The sequence below is a fragment of the Schistosoma mansoni genome, chromosome W (genome assembly GCF_000237925.1).
Source record: "Schistosoma mansoni strain Puerto Rico chromosome W, complete genome".
NCBI lineage: Eukaryota > Metazoa > Platyhelminthes > Trematoda > Strigeidida > Schistosomatidae > Schistosoma > Schistosoma mansoni.
In genome coordinates, this window is record NC_031502.1 from 16787003 (window position 1) to 16809665 (window position 22663).

The following is a 22663-nucleotide window of genomic DNA, read 5'->3' on the forward strand; positions in this document are numbered from 1 at the left end:
TTCTGACTCTTTAAATACAAAGTTTTCGATCGCACTGCCGTTACAGGCTGAATCTAAACCGGTTCCTAGTTCTACAAAGTGATCAGTTATTGTCAGATCATAGTTTCTGGTATATATATATATATATATATAATTTCAACGGACTGGTTTGTTTTTTTGGAACTAAGTGGAGATTTTTTGGTAACTGTTATTTGAAATTATCATATCGTCGAACTGTTAGATAAAAGCACACTGATGACTTAGGTGTAAACTCGTAATACTGTAAGACTAACTTCTCATCAATATAAAGAATCTGAAAATCCATATTTCATTATCTCTCATGGTATGAAATTAAATAAGCCCTTTAGAAAATTTTTAAATCAGGTTATTTAATGATTGTATACACATTGAGTGGATAACAAACCTGACACCCATTTCATCTGTGTCATATTACTCAGGCGACCTAAGTTGATAGTCCAAGTCATTTTTATATTTACTGTGATTGGCTTATTTTTAGTAGAGTGGTTTAGTTTAATCTTCAGTGGGTAGCAGTTCGAAGACGTTTTATAAATTCTTAAACTTTTTGAAGTGAACTAACTAAATAAAACCGTGTCTGCTATTTGTTACCTAACATATTAGTTAAGAATAGACAAGAAACTTTAACTAGAAAGTAAACACCGTTTTAAAATCCCTTTGTTTTATTAATAGAATGTCGATAAATCTATGTATTATGCCTAACCAATCACATGAAGAGATTTAAGTAAATGAGGTTGCTACTGACTTGACTTGCAGAAAGTGGTTGAAGTCCAGTCTGTATTTTCCCATTAGTTTTAAAAGTTCTTAAATAATGATCGACCTGTATACATTATCTAACTACATTTTATGCTTTCTGGTATTTATGTATAGGAATCAAAGAAGCTTTAGTAAAATGTCATACACTTGTTATACTCCATGAACATTTTGTAAAATACGTTCTGAAATTCATACTATTTGAATTCCTTGACTAGCTGTTGAATACAGTTCTACCATTTCTGAGAGCACTACTTGTTAATTATGAATACAGTATTTTATTTTAATATACTGTAGAGGGTTTTTGTTTATCTAGATAAAGTATTTTAAAGTATATCATTTAATGCTCCTTATAATGAACTCATCTAAAGATCGTAATGCCTTAGAAATACTGAAATACACAAAAACCATTAGTACCCTTAATATTGTCTTTAAAAACATGAAATAGTCATCTCATTATACAAACATAATGTTATAGCTTTCACTTTGGAGATGACAATGTAAATGTATCCGTTCGCCTATCTTATTTTCATAAGTATCCGTATAAACAAATAAATAAATAAATTAGGTGTTTACTTAGTCAAACAGGGTTAAATCTATCAAAAAAATATGATTAAACAACATGCAAGTCTAGTCTATTACAAATCAAAAATAAGGTCATTTTAGTCAGAAATAGGAAGATATATTATGAGTTATTTTATATGAAATAGTGAAACAGGTGTACTGTCCTGTTAGTAAAGAAAAAAATTGGCAACGCGTGACCAACTCTACTTATTAAAAGTAATAACCGTAAAAAGCTGTCACTATAAATAAATAACGCTCCAAGGATACTTATAAATAAACATAATGAATGAACTCAAGACTTTAGAAACACCTTGTTTATCCTGTTACTGTTGTTGGATAATAGAGATACATTTCAAGGAAATTATCTAAATATATATGGACGAGAAGAATCAATTATAGGTTTTTGGGGTGGTTGGGGCCAAAATAATGCCAAAGTTAAAAAAAATTTAATGATTGGGAAACTTATATTTTATGAAACTGGTTATCGGTGACACCAGATGGTGTCCTGTTTGAATAAAAACAAAAAGAACAGTTTATTGTTTATAAACTGCCTGGAAATCATTGGAAACATTTAGCTAGAATAAACGAGCTTATACACGTTATTTTGGTCATGTTTTTCTTCTTCTTGAACGGTAGAAAGTGAAATGGAACTCAATAAAATTGGAAAGATATACAACAGTCTAAAGAACGATGATAATTAAAATTAATCTGATCAAAGAACTGATGGAAATTCTTTAGACATTAGGCAAAGTTGTCATAAATTTATAGTTTTCGTATGTTTATTAATCAAACCATCTATTTCTTTATTTACCTGTGTGTGTTACAGATTATAATATGATCCTTGTTGTCAGTATCATTGATGATACTGATATATGTGTGTAATACTGATGCATGAGACGTATTTCTTGTATTGCCTAAAAAAGAACATATAAACAAACAATAATCTCCTTTTTGAACAACGTGAAACAAAACAAGAATGTCCATTACCAGAATTAACCCACTTCTATGTGGCTATAATCTTTTGTCGATGGAGACAAATGCTTTAATGTTGTTTTTTTGAAGAGGTAAATTCAAATCACACATACATTAAACTGAAAGTCATTCTGAGTCATTTTATTCTTTAGAAAAGTACTAAAATCAAATTCCTATCTCGCCATTGTACATTTGACAGTTGAATACATTACAGCTAATTAAGTCCTAAAATTATTGATAATTTCAACGCTGAAGAGCATTTGCATAGAAGACTATTATTGGGGAAATTCATTAACATGTATGTTAATAAACAAAAATTAACACTAAATCGTTTGGAAAGTAGACAATTCGATTTATTATAGCCAGGTGTCAAGTAATTTTACACCTTGTTAGTTTTGTTCTATACTCAAACACATATACTGCTTGGTATAGTTAAATGTCCGCTCGTGGTTGCGGATAGGTCTTCAAATATTCATCAGTTCAGGCTTTTGTTTATTAGGGGACCGACAGAATTCATCGCTTGATCAAATCAAGCTACTTAGCAGTGGTGGTTTATTATAATCCTATCAATAGTTGTGTATTCCTTATGGTGGCGAAAACTTTAGTGATAGCAGTATGCACCATCAAAATCTTCTGATGGCTAACTGAAAGCATGAACTACGCTGTTTCCATGCAATAAGTCCAACTTCAGATAATCTACGGATGTGTTCAATCTGTAACACAACTCTACCATCTTTTATTATCATTGAAACCCCTTTTTGTAATTTCTGACTTTCTGAGTTGGTTACATTAAGGTTTATTTATATAATTCGTAAATTGTAACTAGTCCACACGGTATCACTTGTTCAAAATGAAATCGCGTATTACAGCATGTGAATACTTTTTGCATCATCTGGGATTTGTTAAGGGTTATCACTACAGAGTTATTTAAATTTTTTAGTTTTACCATGATTGCTGATATACAACAGTTCTTCAAAGTAAATCATTTTCTTCTTATTTGGACGATAAGGGAAGATGGGTTATTGTCAAAACCCGGTCACAGGTATTCTTCCGTTATCAACTCTTTCGTTCTTATAGATGGCGATCAGGAGGTTATTTGCTAATTAACATATAAGATAAGTAATTGCGGCTTCTCGGTTCATTCGGAATCGAATTGTTTCATATTTTTCTGATGATTGAATTCGACTTACTGTTGGTATCGAGAGTTGTAGCTATTTAATTAAACTGATTTTCGTTTGTAATTGATCAATAGGTTTATATATGAAATATAATGCTAGCTAATTGCATTTGGATGTAAAGTGTGTATCCATAAGGGTTTCTTTAAATTACACAGCTATCTTGTTGATACTTTGACAAAATAATGGATTCCGGATGATAAGTTTTTTTATAACAAAAAATCTTGGCACATAACTCACAATTTAATATTGAACAATATAACCCTCAATGGTTGAAATTAAAACACTTAAAATTATCAGAAGGGGTTTTTTGTGGAGATTTAGTATTTTCATAGTTGAAAGCGTAAGTCAATTGAAGTTAGACCACCAGGGAAAACCTGGAAGCACTACTGAGGAGTCCCACAATAGGACGAAACTGCCGTCCAGTGCTTCCAGGTTCTCCCTGGTTGTCTAACATTAGTTGACTCACACTTAAAATTTTATTCATTTTTCATAACAATCTAAACCTAAGGGGAAGAGAGAAAAAAACAATTCGATTTTGATGTTTCGCCTTATTTATACATACCATTATTTTATTCTTGTTTTCTAATAAATCAGTTCATTGAATCACTCTGTTGAATAGCAATTTACGATAAATAATTTTGATTTATCCAGTTCATAATTAACCTCCCGCCTTGTTATTCCATAAAATAACAAAATTATATTGTCAAATTTATTTCCTTTTATTCATTACGCTCCTGAATGTATACTATCAAATATCCTGTTACTATTCCACTAAGTGCCTATAAATATTCATACATACATATTGTAATTCATTTTGTTTATTTACTTTTTATCATTTCCGTTAATTGTTTCGGTTAATTCATTATCCTTTTTCTGGTAATTTTAAGTTACAAAAAGAACCAATTGCAATAACACTAATTTTTTTTAAAAATATGGAGTTGCTGAAAAAGCCACTTAAGTCTTTTTCTAGCTTGTAGTAGTAGCAGTATTAGTAGTAGTAGTTGTTGTAGTTGTAGTAATAGTGGTAGTAGTAGTAGCAGTAGTAATAGTATTAGTAATGGTAGTAGCAGTAGTCAGTCAGTCAGTCAGCTACAACGCAGGACCAAGCACATATATGCATCGGTCGAAGTTGTCACACCTCATTAGCACAACAAGATGAACACCGAATTCATAGAAGTAGTTAATTTAGTGGTGTTAATATATAAAAGAAGGGTTGTATATAAGGATATAGTAGAGGATGAAAGACAGATATGAAGCAATTTCAATCTCAAAGTTTAAGGGAAGATAAACAGTGTATACACCTACGCCATTGTGATCGATTCTGAGCCATGTCACCCAGAGTCTCCAACCATTGGTTACGATAGTCACGCGGACCCCAGCCAAGTAGTAGTAATAGTAGTAACTTTACTTGCAGTAGATACGTAAAAAGTAATACGAGTGTGAAATTTGCCTTTAGGTAATAGTCGTAATCATACTTTATTTTAGTTAATGGCTTATCGGAAGATAAGAAAGTGTCATTTTGTTATGATTTAAATTTCCCAATAGGATTTATTTCCATATTGTACTATTATCAGAAATTTTAAGCCGTTGATCTTATAGTCAAAAACGATGTTACATACTTCGTTCTATGATTAACTGTTTAGGAGTATATTTTGCTTTTTGTATAAGTGTTTTACTCCAAAAACAGTTGGATTGTATTGACAAAAATTCAAGCAGAATTCGTCACTATCATAGATAGAAATAAAATAATTTCGAACCAATTCATCTAGGTCCAAACAACATTTCCCGAAAACACAGCACCGTTTTTGGGTTATCTTCCCGGAGAACGTAAAGGGTAACAAGCCAATCAGAATCATAATTCTAACAATGACTTGTTCAAAAGAGAAGTGATTCTTAGTATTTTGCAATATATGTATACTTCAGAAATTTTTCAGTCTAAAGCATCTATAATTAGTAATTTCTAATTATCTTATTTAATTTAATAATTGATTTCTAAACAGATGAGTTTAATCCGGTAGACTGAAGATATTGCTAGCTAATCTTACATTCTGTTTTTTAAAAAGTCCAAATGGACTAAAAAACATTTAAGATCAAGAAGCATTAAGCGGGTTATTTGTAATATAGTAAAGCGCCTCTGTATTAAGTGAATATACTACTTTAATAGAATCTTTGAAGGTTCCAGTCTCGACCAATATGTTGAAAGTTTGCAGTGTTAAGTAATAGAAAGTAAGGAACAAGAAAACTATCAAGAGCATGTACATGAAATCCCAGATGAAATGCATTTTCCACCTAAAATTGAATTGAGTTGCGAAGTATGACAGTGAGAACTGTTACTGGTGAACTGTTCAAACCACAAATAATCCTTCATTAGACCGGAGTATATAGAACGATTTATTCTCTGTCACCTTATAATAGATGTTATATACCAAATAAAAACTATACTCGACGAGTCGATAAATACAAGAATCTCAGTAATCACTCATTTGTTCTTCAAAGGGAGTTGGTTTTATGACTTAAGTCTTGAACTTAATACTAATTAATTAGTACTCAACAAAACAGATCAAACAACTAGTACACAATATACACAAAGAATCAATAATCAACAATAAAGGCGATAATCGGTTTTATGATAACGTGAGCCCCAGTGAAATAATTGCTAATTTTTACAATCTACACTCTGATTTGGTTATCGTGATGTTACTTGGTAAACAATTATGAAGAATTAATAGAGTAGACGAATCTCAGAGAAAATAATTGAATTATTTGCAATGATTTGAAATTTAATTCACTTTAGATGAGAAACATTTTAAAGCAAATAGTATTTGTTTTAATAGTTGAATTTATTAGTCAGTTGAAGCCAGACCACCATGGAAAACCTGGACGACCGTTTCGTCCTAGTGTGGGACTTCTCAGTAGTGCGCATCCACGACCCCGCCAGCGAGATTCGAACCCAGGACCTATCAGGTCTCGCACGCGAACACTTAACATTTAGACTACTGAGCCGGTATCCAACGGTGTTAAAGATTAACTTCCACTAACCCACGATATTGCGCGACCTTCCACCACCGTCTTCAGTAACTGTCTCTACAACAGATACGGTCGGACTCCACTGGCAACGGCTTTTCAATAGAACTCCAGGAAATACTTGATGAAGCTAGTCACTAGGAGCATATGATTGAGTATTTGGATGGACACAACCATTTACTTAATCAAACAAACACATATTTGATATACCCATTAGTAACCATTTAACATATCTGTAAATATAAAGTAGGGAAGAAGAAGTATTCGCAATAATTATCTACATAATTTCTTCCTTTAGTAAAATGATATTCATCAATACACAGTTATACTAATTTTATGTTGATATATTTTAGTATATTCATGCCTTACTTCCATTGGCATACACACACGCACATACATCGTGTCACACAAACAAATATCGGTCTAACCAACAAAGTCTGATTTGATGTGTGTTGCTTTTATTTGTGGCCAGATATTCTGCCCATTTTTCCCCTAACCAAAATCTATAGTATTCATTTTTGTTTTCCAGTCTATCCACAATTTAAGGGGTTAGAAATTTTCACCAATCATTTAAGTAGATCACCACTTTCCGCATCTGCTGTCTCACCTTGATATTTTCAGGTTAGTTTTTTCATGTATGTACTTAAAGTTAATAAAAAACAACTAACCAACAAACAATCAACACAAACAGACGTTTAGTGACCTATTCAGTGACACCAACGAAAACTATTACACTGGCCACGGAAACCAACATAGAGATACAGCAATATCAAATTAACTGCTCGTATACAAAATATCACAATTGAGTTGTTAAAATTTGTTCCTTGCTCTTCACAAACCCCTTTCTTATCAAATCAGATTATAGTTAAACTGTCTTTTTTAATCTCACTGTCTAAGCATAATTGTGGAGTGGTTTACGTTTCTCATCTACATATATATACACACGAACACTGAATCTTATGACTTCTAATATTATTAGATTATATACAGAGCATTATCCAATGAGTGGTTAAATTATGTATTAGTGGGCTATTCACACATACAAACACAAATACATGTAGCATTTCCAAACCATCATATCCGCACTTCAAAATATGTCGTGCATATATATAACTATCTGCAAAACTAGAAGCCACAGTGTGACAATTTATCATAGTCATAATCGTCATCATCATTATCATCAATAGAATAACCAAACCAAACATTCACCTGTCATAATTTCGATTCGGTTCGTATGAATAACAATTGAACCAGATACAAGACATACTTATTTCTTACTCTGTGTACACATTGATAAATTATTTAAACACAATTGACGATTTAAACAACTAAAATTGCTGTCGTCACTTTCTTATGCAGTTATCATAGTTATTGGGAAACACACAGCAATAATAAAAAAGTGTTTTGTTTATTCACATTCTGATAAATTACTTGAACTAACAGACTTATTTTAACAAAATAAAGATGTCAGATATTCTTCTGGCTGAATACACACTGAAACGTGCTTTACGTGAACATACCACAGATTTAGCTCCAACAAGTAACCCACACTTATTATGTACACCATTACCTAAACATTGGAGGTCAAATAAATCATTACCTAGTCAGTTTCGTGTAGTCAGTTTAATCCCAGTACCAGATGGTACACGTGTGACTGTGACAGCGGGAAATGAAGAACGCCCATGTGCTGAATTAAAAAACCCAGTTACAATAATGCATGGCCATGAAGCACGATTTAGTGATCTACGGTTTCTTGGTCGCAGTGGTCGTGGTAAGTGTTAACTATTATTCGCAATTATTAATTGTATTCCATAATTTGAATTGCATATTTTATTCAATTTTATTTATTTGATTGATTCAGAAATTATTTTCTGTTTCCTTATTCAATGTCATTAGGCAATAATGAAATGGTTTGGTTATTTTGCTAGTTCTCTATTATTAATCACTGGTTAGGGTGAAAGCAAAAATCATTCTAAAATCTAATTACTTCCTGATCATGTTTGTTTATAAGAGTAGTTTGGGGTTATGATCAATTTATTATAGGATTCGAGCTTCAATGATTAGGTTTTTGCTTTGAACTCCGTTCTTTTCAAGTCGCTTTCGGCATCCTTTTTCCAATATTCACCTAAATATGATAATAATGAGGACTTTGATTATTGAACTGAAACAAAATCATACTAACAGTATAATAAATATCTAATCACTTTGACTTGTTTTTATTGTGGACATCTTTAAAACTTAAATATTTCGATTCTAGATGTTAATACCCTTTTAATAAGTTGAAAAATAAGTTTGTGGTAGTACTAATAGATTAGGTAATAATATCTATGGTAGGTATGAATGATACATTTTTATAAATCAAGTCTTCATTAGTGTTACAGGACCGTATTACATGAAAGGTGTTACTAGTGGGACATCATGAAATACTGTTTGATTTTTATTTACCGTTGATTTGATCAATTTACCATTCACTTTTATTATTATTATTAGCTTTATTCAATATTATATTTTTGGTACAATATAGAATTCTCAGCACAAAGTACTTCAACAGGTTCCCGTTTCTTACTTCTTCGTCCTTCCTGACGATAAATATTGAGTGATCGCCAGTTAGAAGTTAGCAGCCCAGTCAATCGACATCTGAATAATGTACATTCTTCTCGCAGCATAATGCCAGCAACCACAATATCTCTGATTAGGCCTTCTGTAACCTTTACAGCGAAAGGTTGTACACTTTTCAGAAACGCACCTGAATAAGTCGTGCAATTAATATCGATAATGATGTATTAAAACAAACAAAATTAGATAACTTGTTAAAATATCTAAATGACAGGAACAGGTAGCCCAGATGTTTAAACAGGCCGCCAATTTGACTTTCTTTATTTGCTTAAAGCATGAAGAAATAATCTTACATGTTAGGAGTACAAAAATTCAAGTGATTTATTAAATTATTAACGAACCAACACCTAAGCCTAATCAACTGAAAGAGAAAGTGAACACTAATACAAATGATCCATTATATTGTCTACCATAGTTATAAACCATTAGTTTCATAAGGCGTCTTCTCTTTTCCCAGCATAACACTCAGTGTAAGTATACTGGTACAGTTACTCTAAGTTCATTCAAAAGAAGCTACATCATCATTATATGGCTTTTTGCCGTAAAATCAACTAAATATACTACCGATTCTTAGCGCTATGGATTTGTTATTAGTATACAGTTATAGTGCAACTTCACGGTTCACATAATGGAAGATATTATAGATTGAATATAGTTTTAGTGAATGAGATGCTTTAGAGTCTATTGTGTGGTATAAGTTTTGTCTGGATTTAAATTGTTTTATTTTATAGAACCATTGAAAGATCTAAAATATTTTCCATTAAAACAATGAGTCTCATTATTTTTAAACTTGTGAGTGTTCAGTTCTGGGTCTATATATCCAGGATATATCTGGGATATATAATTCCAACTAATCACAGTTTTATGTATGTAAAATCACATTCAAGTTTTGACTTCAAAGTTTACCATCATATTGTGATCATTACATTTTATCCTTCATTAAAATATGTGTGTTCATATATGCTTAAAAAGTTCTTTTTTTAGAAATGATGAATATTGATTAACTAAAAGTCGAATGTTTCTGGTTTAAACACTCAGTAAATGAATGGTTCCATAACAGATGGGATGAAACTTGACCCTTGATTATTTCTTCAGTGCCCAACAGAATTTTGACTGTTCATTTTGGCTGTTTAGTTCAAATATTTCCATTTGTATATAATTCAACGAAAGTACTAAAAGGTGTTTATATAAAAGTCTTAGTTTTTCACTCTACTATAGTATTAGTGTACTTCACTATAGTAGATTTATATCTCAGAATTCGATCATCATCCAAAAAGCCACATAGATGTCCTAACAAGGTTCTAAAATTACATGACCAAACTACACAATAATGATAATTTTGAACCCCACACCTGTGGTAAAAGTAATTTAGTAAAAATTCTGATTTAATCAACTCCTTGATTTATGATGCGCATAAAAATGACTATTTAAGGAAATTTGGCAGTGATTTGACTTTACCAGAGTATTAGGATTTTGTTAAATATAATTATCAATGGATTCATTTCCCCTAAAGTGGACTTAACTAGTATATTCCTGGTAAATATCATCTCAAATTTTTTGTGTGTTTAATTTCTTTAAACCAGTGCCTAATTCAAAGGCTTTAGCAGAAAGATGTTATATATCGTTGACTAATAAACTCTTTAATGATGAATTAACTATGAGTAAACACAAAAACATACGTTATTGTTGTATTCAGTTTTAAGACTTTCAATTGATCATTTTGTGTAGAAACCTACTTACGTTGGTAACCTAACAACTAGTGAAACTTCATAAGACAATCAAAAATGTGGAAGACTAACTTAGTAGTATAAAGTTAAATTATACTTCGATTCTACTATATCTGACGGTATTTATCAATTTTACTCACTTTCAATGGGTTCTGTTCTGTAACCGAATATTTTCGTTAAATATATATTCCTGTGGATAACCGATTCAATAGCCCCTGATACCTCATGTCCTATAATTTGTTATTCAAAAAGGTATTTTAAATATTAGTAAGTTATCACCATCATCACCATTACTAATAATATAATGGTGGTAACAATTATTATTTACACATTGTTCTTAATTGTAAACATGATTTTTCCAAGTAACTAACTATCAAGTAATGAAAGGAGTAAACAAGTCCAAAATCAAAACAACAGTGATAATAATAATTACCATTATTATTTTTATTATTATTATAACCACTGTGATTCAATATGAAATACACGTGGGTTTAATTATTAACTTTATGAATAGGGTCAAATTAATAATAATATTTCAATTTGAGATATTTTGTAATGGATAAGAACGTAATTTATGGATTTCGTGAAGTGACTAAATGATTGATAGGTTCCCTTCACTAACCAGTTGTAAACCTTGAAAATTGACAAAGTTTTATGAATACCCTTCTATCAATCATACCTATATATGTGTATATATGGTTTACTTTAGTTTTGTTGAAACCCTTGAATATTTACGTAAAAACGGGAGTATTAATCTACCATTAAATTATTTATTTACATTTACATGTGTAGTTATTATTTATGTTTTTGGTTGATTAATTAATTTCACTTGACCACATGTGTGTAATACACCATCATCGTTACATGTGAAAAAAATAAAATTACGTAATCGATCGGTAATTTTTGTTTTTACAAACAGAAAACCTGATGAAGCTTCAAAAGACATTGAACTAGGCATTTTTCAAGTTGGTGATAGTGTTGATAACCAGTTGCACATTTTCAAAAAATCACATTTGCCTTCAATATGTAGCTATGTTACTTTAATGAGTAACAGAGAATGGTCTTATCCTGAGCTTGGGTATCCTGACAACTGTTATCAGCTACGCAACACCTCTATCTATGTATAGATAGGATTATAGTTTCTAGTCATTCACTAAGTATGATTTTCGTTAGTTGACATCATGTTCATTACATTGCTACACATAAGAATCATCACCTAATTTGATTGGCCATTATTTCAATGACAATCCAAATAAACTAATCTACCAATATGAAATTTCTAAATATTAAATGCTCATTTTATTTGTCTTTTCTAAAGAAATTCTAAACTATCATAATATCATCTAATGTAAACCAGTTTTTCCCTGGTAATTTGAATACTCATTGAATATGGAGTAGGTAGATTCTATGTTGATCAGTTTGATGATTTTTGTCATTTATTCATTCTTTTGATAGAAATACTTCAGTAACATTAAAGTTGTTCCAAAAAAGTTCTAGTGGTTAATGAAAAATAACTGGAAAAACTTACTTGTATTATATAATATGGTATAACTATGCTGATGATATTAAGCTTAACTGATGGATTTCTCAGCAGTTGTGTCATTATCGTTATTTCATAGTTGATTCAGAAGAAAAGGAAAATAATGCTATTTTATTCATGTGAAATTAGTATGGACAGACAACATTAATCTATAATTATCCAGCGACTGAATACTCTGTATAGAATAACAAAAATATTACATAGTTCACATTACACACTGACCTTAGACAACCATTAAGAACTAAGAGGCACTGTACAGATGGTTTTTAGGCTCTTTAGTAGTGCTCATCCACAAACCTACTGAGGATTTTATTCGTCACTATTAGGTCTGGAGGCAATCGCTTAACTTTTAGACCTCTGAATCCATGATGCAAACAATGAAATTCAATAAGCTCTAAAAACAAGTATACTAAAAAAGTTACAATCCTAAAGCAAGTTATGCATAACAGAAACAACAATAATAGATCAGAACAACTACTGAGATTTTATGAAAAGAACCAAAAACATAGAAACAGAAAGAAAGACTGTGCGTGTGTGTAAAATAACATTGATGAAATAGCGTCAGGCGCGTGTATTAATTTTTGATTCGAATTAATCTTTTGATTTTTTTGTGTAATTCTAATTTATTTCGTCTTATTAACTTTTGATTCCACCCTTATGTTTTTTTTTTCGCTGAACACACACAGTTACAAACACATTAGTAATCGGCCTTTCAATGGACAGATACTTCAATTAGATTTTCGTATAGACTTAAAGCAATAATCAAAACAGCAATGACAAGGTTATCAATAAATTTTTGCGCAAGTTTATAAACATCATATCAGTCTGTTTAACAATTTGCAGATATACATAAATAAATTCAATCCTTTGGTATAGATATACCAAAGAACATAGAACACTGTGTACTGAACATGAGAGCATACAAATTTAATGAAACTATATAAAATAATTGTTCGTTGTATTAGAAGCAGTTGTTTCTATTCAATTAGGTGAATTATTTTTCGTATTCAATCCATCCACCCTTAGTAACTTTATAGTAGTGAAGGTGAGGGGGAACAGAAAATTATAAGATAAAATAAAAAAGTTTCAACCTATTTAACACCTCGATTCTTGTTAATATAATATAATTACAGTATTTTAATTCACCACCTCCCCCTTTCTTTTCTAATTTATCTCTCTGTACCAATGTATTTACCCTTAGACATTTTGCAGATTATCCCATAGGTTCATTTTTACTGTATCATTAGACTTTTTTTCAAATAAAACATGTCGTCAGTAAATTTGTTCTTCAATAAACAGTTTTAATGTTTAATCAAAGTTAACAAACAAACAAATATTTTCACTTAATACACTTTTTACTCCCAAACCGATGTTGTTATCAATACAAGAGTTTGACATAGCTGTTAGTGTTTTTGTAAAGTTTTATTTTATGTAGTAGTAGTAGTACTAGCACTACTACTAGTAGTACTAGTAGTATAAGTATTAATTGTAGTATTAGTTGTTATTGTAATAGTAGTAGTTGGATCACGTTCATAATGTTGATATCATTGATGGTTATTATTAAAAACTGGAATGGCCACAGTTGTTGTTAAATGTATAAAAATTATAACTTATTCTATAGGAATCTACTTGTTTGTAATGTTGTTTTTTTAATATTAAAAGGTGAATATTTACATTCTCTCTCTTGCTCTCTCTGTGTCTCCCTCTGTCTCCCTGTGTCCCTCTCCAATGTACACACAGATATCTTTCTTGTAGCAAAATTAATTTGTGGCAGCAGTTGTTGTGTCAGTTTTGTAAGTTTAATTTATCAGAGTTAATTCAATATTTTATAAGGGAAATAATAAATATTCAGATACTTACTTATCTTCTTAAAAATATTAATCTATGGAATAGTCAACTGTTCAGTTTTGCTTATTAAAAGAACTATCTGTTATAAAAGTCTTAATGTTATTTGTAGTGATAGTAGGTGAATTAAGTACTGGTATTGTAATTAGTGAGATTTTATGTACTTCTGAATGACAAGATACAAAGGTAATTACAATAAACTAGTTGATGAGAATTATCCAAATTAATTCTCAATAGTAAATGAATTCAATCATGGAATTAGCTATGAAGAATATCTCATACGTAAAATAATTCATACATACAAGAATAGTGTCATTGGACTAATACATAGTACTTACGAATACAGTGTAGTTTAACAATTCATAAAGCGTAGGCAATACTAACGTTGTATTTTGTGAGAATCTTTTTCTGTTTGTACCAAACTTCACTATTTCACTATTCACTAAATCTCTTATTCAGTATCCAGTTTTGGTAATTTCAGTGAGATTTCGTAGAGCACTCATTATCATCATTCTTTTTGTTTTAACAAGTCCTTCAAATTGAATCATATTCTTACCCATTTGTCATATCACCAAAGCATTCCTCTTTGATTTGTCAGTGAGATAATCCTAAATAAGTCAGTATAAAAGAAGCAAATCAAACGTATTTTTAAATGTGTTGCAATGTAAGACCATCTTTATCAAAAGATCTCTCTGGTCAACAAAAACTTTTAAAAAACGATACTGAAAAAAGATCATTTTTAGTTCATTCCAGTCAGGTAAATCGTAAAAACGCTATTTGAAAACTTGAAAAACTAGAAACACCAAGACATTTTAGCGCCGATCATATGATCACTTTTTTAGGTCACTACATTGAGAAGGCGATTTTTTTATGAAACAAATATTGGTTTCAAAACACTAAGTAATGTAATTCTATAGAGCATGTTCATAAATTATTACGTGCTCAGTAAACTCATTTAGTCAAAAAAGGGCATTTTATGGTTATCCGATTCAAAATACTGCTCCAGTATTAATCTAAGTTTGACTTAACTGTGACAAATAAAGTATCTAAACAGGGACCGATGTTCACTTCATGAAAATAACCTGTAATATAATATCAGAGGAAACACAATCGAGTTGTTACCTATTATTATTCGTGGTTGATGTTATATAAGTACTCTGATTAAGGCCAAGTATATTCCTCTCAAAGTTGTTTTATTATTGGTCAATGTAATTACACCTTAAGTAGAGATCTAGAAATTGTCTCTGACAAAAACCTTTCCAGTTAAGTTATCGATATGGCATAGCAGTTAACGAGAAATATTACTAGCTTACCTAACTGACAGGACTACACCGGAACCTTTGATCATGATAAACCATTTACTTCAGCATCAAAAACTAACTGTGTTTAGCTAAGTCTAACTAAAATATGAATACCGATTAAATCAATTTTATATACAAGTTTGAGGATAACAAACAATTAAGCAAATATTAGACGCTACACATTTAATTTATATTCGTTCATATCAGTGAGTTGCATTTTCTTATTGTGAAGTTAAAATAATTAGGAAATAAAGATGGGAATTTTTCAGTAACTAAAGATTTCTTTACTACATGGGTTCGTAAAAATGTAATAAGAAAATAATACATGGTGTCATTATCCTTACAGTAAAAGATGGAACAACACTAAGTGTTTTTATTACTATTCCCTCAAAGAGACATTAATTCAGTTTACCGCAGAAGTATACCACGTAGGTTTGGACGTTTGGTTTTTAAGCAGGAGAGCAGAAGTTCAAACTTCACTTCACCTAAGAAAATGCAATCAGCCATCACATACAGTATAAAATAAAGCCTAGTACTTGACCAAGAAACTGCATTTTCAATAATTATAACATCGTCAACTAGAATATATGGTTACAAAAATGTTACTTGAATTAATCTGGGATTTAAAGACTCTTATAAAACTTTGAATAGTTGGTGTTTGGTAGACAAGTTACTTTTAGGCCTCAAGTGTATTTATGGTGGAAACTTTACTTATATTTTCAGCAATGTCTTTAAGGGACTTTCGCTATATAAATAACATCTTGTTTTCCGTACATGACATGAGATTTCTTGAGTAATAATTTGCTTCTTCCAGTAAAATGAAGTGACAAGTTTCTTATTACATAACAGAAATCGACAGCAGGGTAGAAAATTTTCTCTTTCGCGTGAAATATTTTGTAAAATGAACCAATCATAAGTTTTAGCGTTGATAATTAAAACATTTAAATTGACGTAAATTTATTCATTGGCTCTCAATTCGACACGTTTCTGAGGTTGCTCTGTAAGTGGTTTTAGAAAGTTAATTATGGCAGGAAAATAGCAGATTGTGTGAAACATAATCTGTTATTTAGTCAGAAAATATATTGGGATTTTTTGAGAACAGTAGATAGTAGTCAAAAGAAAAGTTATAAAGCGCTTACTTGAGCATTCACTGTTATACGTTACTCCTGCATATTATGGTTTTTATTTTACGGTCAACAGTATATTAAAGGGATTTATGAGGTCCGAAGTATATTCTGTCTGTTGCTCATGAAAACGATGCATATCTATGACGAATTAGTTTGTGAGCTATGCTTGTCATAACTTAATTTATTAACTTGTGAACACACTAATCAATTCGGTTTCTGCCTTCTTTTTGTGATCAAAACAAACTAATTGATAGATTTCACTGAAATTTTGTTGTCATAATCAGGTAAGAAACCTTAGTAGTCACTTGAGTACCAACTTTATCTTCATTGCTCTATCCAAACAAGATTATTAAATTTATCATCGGAAACATTAGCATAATCAAGAGTGAAATTTCACGGTAATATAATTTGATGATCAGCTACCAGAATCTAATTCGATGGTCTACTAATTACAAGAAAGATAAGAAGTAGAAAATGGAACAGTGACATTGTGAGATAATGCGATCCTTGTGTAACTCCGGAAATTTGTACTCATCCTATACGGAAGGGAATGTTATTCTACTGCATTTTCTTTCAACATTTCAGTTTCTCGGTCTCAAATTTATTATAGAAACTTGAAGACATTAGTCAGACATCAGTTTCGATTGAAAATTGATTAGCAAGAATATATATATGTCTCGCATCCAATTGGGTTTTCAACAGTCCAACTGTAGCATCAACGGGAAGCACTTAATTATGGTGATAGAATTTGCTATCTGATCCAAATGAGAAGTAGGCCTATTAAATTTATCACTGGTGAAAGGATTTGTCGTAAGGCCTTCCGTACTCATATTTCAGAGATCTCGACTGATTTACCTTATTAAGCAGACTGCAATGAAATGTTAATTCAGTTATTGGATGGTTGGAATTTTAATCATATGTAAGAAATGCTATAATATATCGCGTTATTTTTTAGCGAATTGACAAATGGGTTACCCATTATGCTTAGGTCAAGTGGAAAAATTCAAACAGTTTAGAAAATTTAGTTATATATAGTGACATAACCAACTAATATACATATCATTGTTGGGACACTATTCCTGAGATTATCTGCTTACATACTGCATTCAAAAAGGATGTCGATGCGACCCTATTTTATGACTAGACGAGTTGAATAGGTAATGATCAACATTTTTGCTTATTTTTGTTTACAGTCTTAGAGAAACCCAAATTTCTAAGGACATTTACTTAACACACTTTTTGAAAATTTTACCTATTGACCAGTGCTTTAAAACAATTAGTTTGTTCAATTTTACTCACATTTGGAATAATATTTGGAAGTGTTCCCATGGGACATATCGCAAAAATTAACTTTTCTACTTAAAGCAATCGGTCCCCTTTATAACTCCGTCTTCCCATTGTCCTATCGTAACTTTTATATGTTCAAGTAGGCATCATTGAAAAAGTGTATTATATTTAATCTTATTGTCTGATATGGTGTCAAAATGAATATTATCAGGTTTATTATTCTCGTCGATTGTCGCTTTGTTTCTTATGAGGTTCAAATCTTTACCATAGAGGTTAAAACAGGAAATATTGTGAAGATTATATCATTAAACAAGAGGAACTAATGAAAATATTAACCCTCAGTGAAACTAATTTTTAGGATAATTAAATAATGTCCTTCTTCACGATCTTCGTGAATATTGTATACCTACTATGATACACGAAATTCAAAGAGCAGAAGACTGGTAAGTATTTTTGATCAAATAATTATACAAAACCTAATAATAGGAAATCTAATATTCTGGTAGGAATTCGCAAACTAGTGTATAGAAATACCTTCAGAATATTGAATTAACTGTTTTCGATAAATATGAAGTCGGTTCCCAGTACAAAGTGATAATACTAAATAGATAATTACTGAATCTTAAGAATATTTATACAACTACTTCACTCGATTCAGAAACCGCCTATTAGATGTTCATATTTACAAATTACCTCTAAGTATTTGTCCATTATTACCTCTAATGTTAACTTACGGATTGAATGAAGATATTATTGGCTGAAGTTATCAGAATAGACAATAACAATCCTCATTCATCTCTATCCAGAACAAACGTATTTCCCTTCATTCTACTTGTATCGGATCTATCCTGAATAATCTTATTTCTATCCATTCTACTTGTATCGGATTTATAGAAGTTAATTAAATTCACAAAACTCAAATAAACATTAACTCTGTTAAGAAACTTATCAATTCCATTTCATTTGTAAATTAGATGAGATCACGAACATGTTCATAATGTAGTCTTGGTAACCATTAAACAATAAACGGTAAAAATATGACAGGACAGAAGATGACTTTACTAATTATTATAACCTGTCAGAAATTAGTCAGAAAAATGACATTTAAAAAAAGAAGTTATGATGAGCAAATTGTTTATCTCAATTACGTTTGTTCTAATTGATTTCATCTGCTAGTTCACAATGTAAGTAAGTATATGTGTGTGGCATTGACTTGGTGTTTAAAGACCATGTGGTTCATTGACCATATAACCCTACAGGAAAATAAGAAAAAATAAAGTAAATTCAGTTAAATTACACTTTTTCACATACTTAAAAAGAAAATAATAAATGAGTTAATGAAAATGGAACCATCACTATGACTTATGTGTTAATAATATACTAGTGAAACCAACGAAATTTAATTATTTTTCAAATAAAAGATGCTGTCAATCAAAATGTTAGTTGGACAGTAAAATGCGAAAAAAAAACAACAAAAAAACAAATTATCAGCTTACATGTTCACTTGTGTCCAGGTGAATGTGTAGACTTTAAATGATATACAATATAAGTCTCAATCTATTTGAACTAATAGTGTGCATCAGTGATATGGACACGTGTCGCCATTCGATAAGTGAACTAAGCAAGTGTTTAGTCTGTTCATTTTTTTGGTCTAATTAGTTTTTTTTGGTTATTTCATTTTACAGGTAAAGGAAAAAAGAGATATATAAGTTAATATCGTTAATCGTGGAAACTCCATACATTTTTCTCTCTCCCTTCACTAACATAATTTTTAAGTGAACAATGAAAATAGTAGTGAAAATAAATTAACTGCTCATTTGTTTGCTTGCTTGCATTAAATCTAGTAGGCTAGTTGACATTATCCTAAGTGCTTTATTACTTTTACCGTGAAGTTTCTGTTTTTTTTTTCATATTTCATCCATGAATGGAAGAAAATGATAGTGAGTATATTCAATCAATGTAGAAAGTAGACAGTTAAAAAGTAATTAGACCAAAGGAATATATTGGTTCTACGTTCTGTATGCTTTTTTAAAAAAACTCAGTCCGAAATTCGTGGTTTATTCTATTGCAAATTGATGGCATTTATCTACTTAGAATAAGATAAATGGGAAATAAAACAGGGATTCCATATGGATATTAAATTGCCCATAAATGACCTGAACTTATTTAAATATAAAAGATAGTGTAGCATACAGATACACGTGACTAGAATAGACGACATATCATTGTATTTTGACAAGTCAACTATGATACACTTGCTTGTTTTTTTTAATTATCTCACATATCATATCTCTAACCAGGAAAATAGTCTGTCAGATTTTCTGGTGGTAATTACAAATTTATTAGCGGAGTTTGTAACTAAAAAAAGTGAAATAATGAATAAGCTAGTTAATTTCGAATAGGTCATTCCAACTAAGATGGAAACAAATTGAACCCATATATTATGGAAAAGCTGTAGCTACTATGGTTAGGTGGTGACTGTGTTCAATGTGATAATTATTTATTTCTAGCAAGAAATGTACATTTTGATATAATAGTAATAACAAAATGTGAGTATAAAGGATCCATATATTTTATAATTAATCAGTTATGTCATCAAGATACTCTACCAATAAATTAACTAATGCTGTTCTTATTATACACAAGTTGATTTCCATGAAACAGCTAATTTTAATCATAAAGTAGTGTTTCATCTCAATGAAATTATTCAGTAATAGCACTTTTTGCTGAACTCTTGGTAAATAGTCTGAAGAAAAAATATATTGACCATTGAGTTGTTCAAACAGATCACTGTATACTTTAACCAAACTCAAAGATCGTTCAAGAGACAATTGTTTTTTTATGGTTGAAATCATGTGTTAATTGAAGCTAGACCACCATAGAAAACCTGGAAGCCGTCCAGTGCTTCCAGGTTTTCCATGGTGGTCTAGCTTCATTTGACTCATGATCTCAACTGTAAAATCACTGAAACCTCCACAAAAGCCCCTTGTGAAGATAATTGTTTCTTTTTTACATCAAAAGTAAAACATTTTACTGATTCATTAAATTATGGGATTATGAATAGATACTTTACCATCAACTGCTTTATGATAGAGAATGTAATTCATTTAGCAAAGTATCATCTGATATGGCTTATCATGAAGGATAATGAAAAAAGAAAAGATTTAGTCTTTGGTATCTGTACAACACAACTTGTTTAAACAGGTTAGATAGAGAAGTCGAATGTTGCAAAATAATTCATTTTTAAAAATCAACTTTCAAAGTTCTTCTGAATGTATTCAAATCTGCTATCATTTTGAACTAGATAAAAACAGTTACATGTTTACTGTCTCCACTGCGCTATTCAGTATCATTATTGGAAATTCAAGAATCTTGGATTTTGAAAATAAAAATTTACAATAAGTGTTTAGTAAGTGATTAGGAGTATAAGAAATTCGATTCTCTAGATCGATGGTAGTAAAATCAAAATTACTAATCAGTCAACAAATAGTGAGTATAGTAACTTATTCGCACATTTTACATCGTACAATTAACACAAAGTATTGGGTACTAGATTTTTAGTTTCATTAGGAGAAAAAACAGACAAAAACTGTGCTCCACAATCTTCTGGTATATTCTACAAATTTTAACGAAGTTACAAATAAACAATCTAAGGTAATATGCAGACTTCTGTAGAATGAGCTAGCATGTTGCGACAGAAATTTACAATGAGTAGTCATAAACTCAGATTATAGTAGTAGATTTAAAAATCCTTAAAACTGCATATATATATATATAATCTCGATAACACTTTTATTTCTTTTTACAGGTAAATCTTTCAATATAACCATCACCATTGAAACCACACCACCAATTGTAGCTCTCTATGCTAGAGCAATCAAAGTGACAGTGGATGGGCCACGTGTACCAAGAAGTAAATACTGTAAGTTTGAGTTTATATTACATAGAAAAGTTTCGATTTTTTAACTTTTCATGAGAGTTTTCAAATTTATTTTGACATGATTTTCCATCAAAATAACATTTGAATAAGCTGAGTTAATTTGAATACTTCAATTTTATATCGATATTTTACATCTTTTGTCGTTAATTTGATTGAATTTAGCAAACATTATGAGAAATAGTGTTCGGTTGTAACGTCAAACTTATAAAGTGGTTAGTTGCACAATAGATTTTCTTGCATAGGAACTATGACAGTAACTGAAAAAGAGTTGCCATGATCAAATTGAGAAACAAATTTTTGATTATAAGTATATTATTCCGCCAACAAAAGAGGAACCAAACTATTAGGCGAGTTTTGACTTCATTTTAGTAAGCGCCTGGCTGCAAAGTGAATGAGTGATATTTTAATGCGTATTTTACCATATTAGCTCCCCAGTTAAGTGATCTCAATAGATTTTAACCTAAGTAAAAGTAACGTGTAGCATCCAAATCATATATGATAAACTTGACTCTTTTATATTGTCTGCTAACTAGCAGACTACTTTTATTCATAACTAAGATTTAAATTCACTTAGTATTGTTTATTTGAATCTTCCCATTGATGATTTAGGACTGCAACTGGTCAGTCTCTAATTGGCATATGTGCATACTGTGCGTATTGCCTCGATATAGCTTAAATCCACAAGCATGGTAAGCAAAGATGGATAGTGGTTAGCAGTGGAATCCAGGACGCGCGTTTCGTCCCAGAGTGAACATCAACTCTGAGATGCGGGTA

At 30.7% G+C, this 22663-nt stretch overlaps 1 protein-coding gene across 1 annotated transcript in view; it reads left to right on the forward strand.

The window, feature by feature from the left end:
• Positions 1-7970: 7970 nt before the first annotated feature.
• Smp_174320 (putative lozenge) overlaps positions 7971-22663 on the forward strand; it is a gene marked incomplete at both ends in the record, with an annotated part of 30316 nt that continues 15623 nt past the window's right edge. Inside the window, 2 exons of the mRNA XM_018788778.1 lie at positions 7971-8277; positions 21758-21871. Coding sequence (XP_018654287.1) covers positions 7971-8277; positions 21758-21871 — 421 coding nt within the window. The remainder of the gene's footprint in view (positions 8278-21757; positions 21872-22663) is intronic.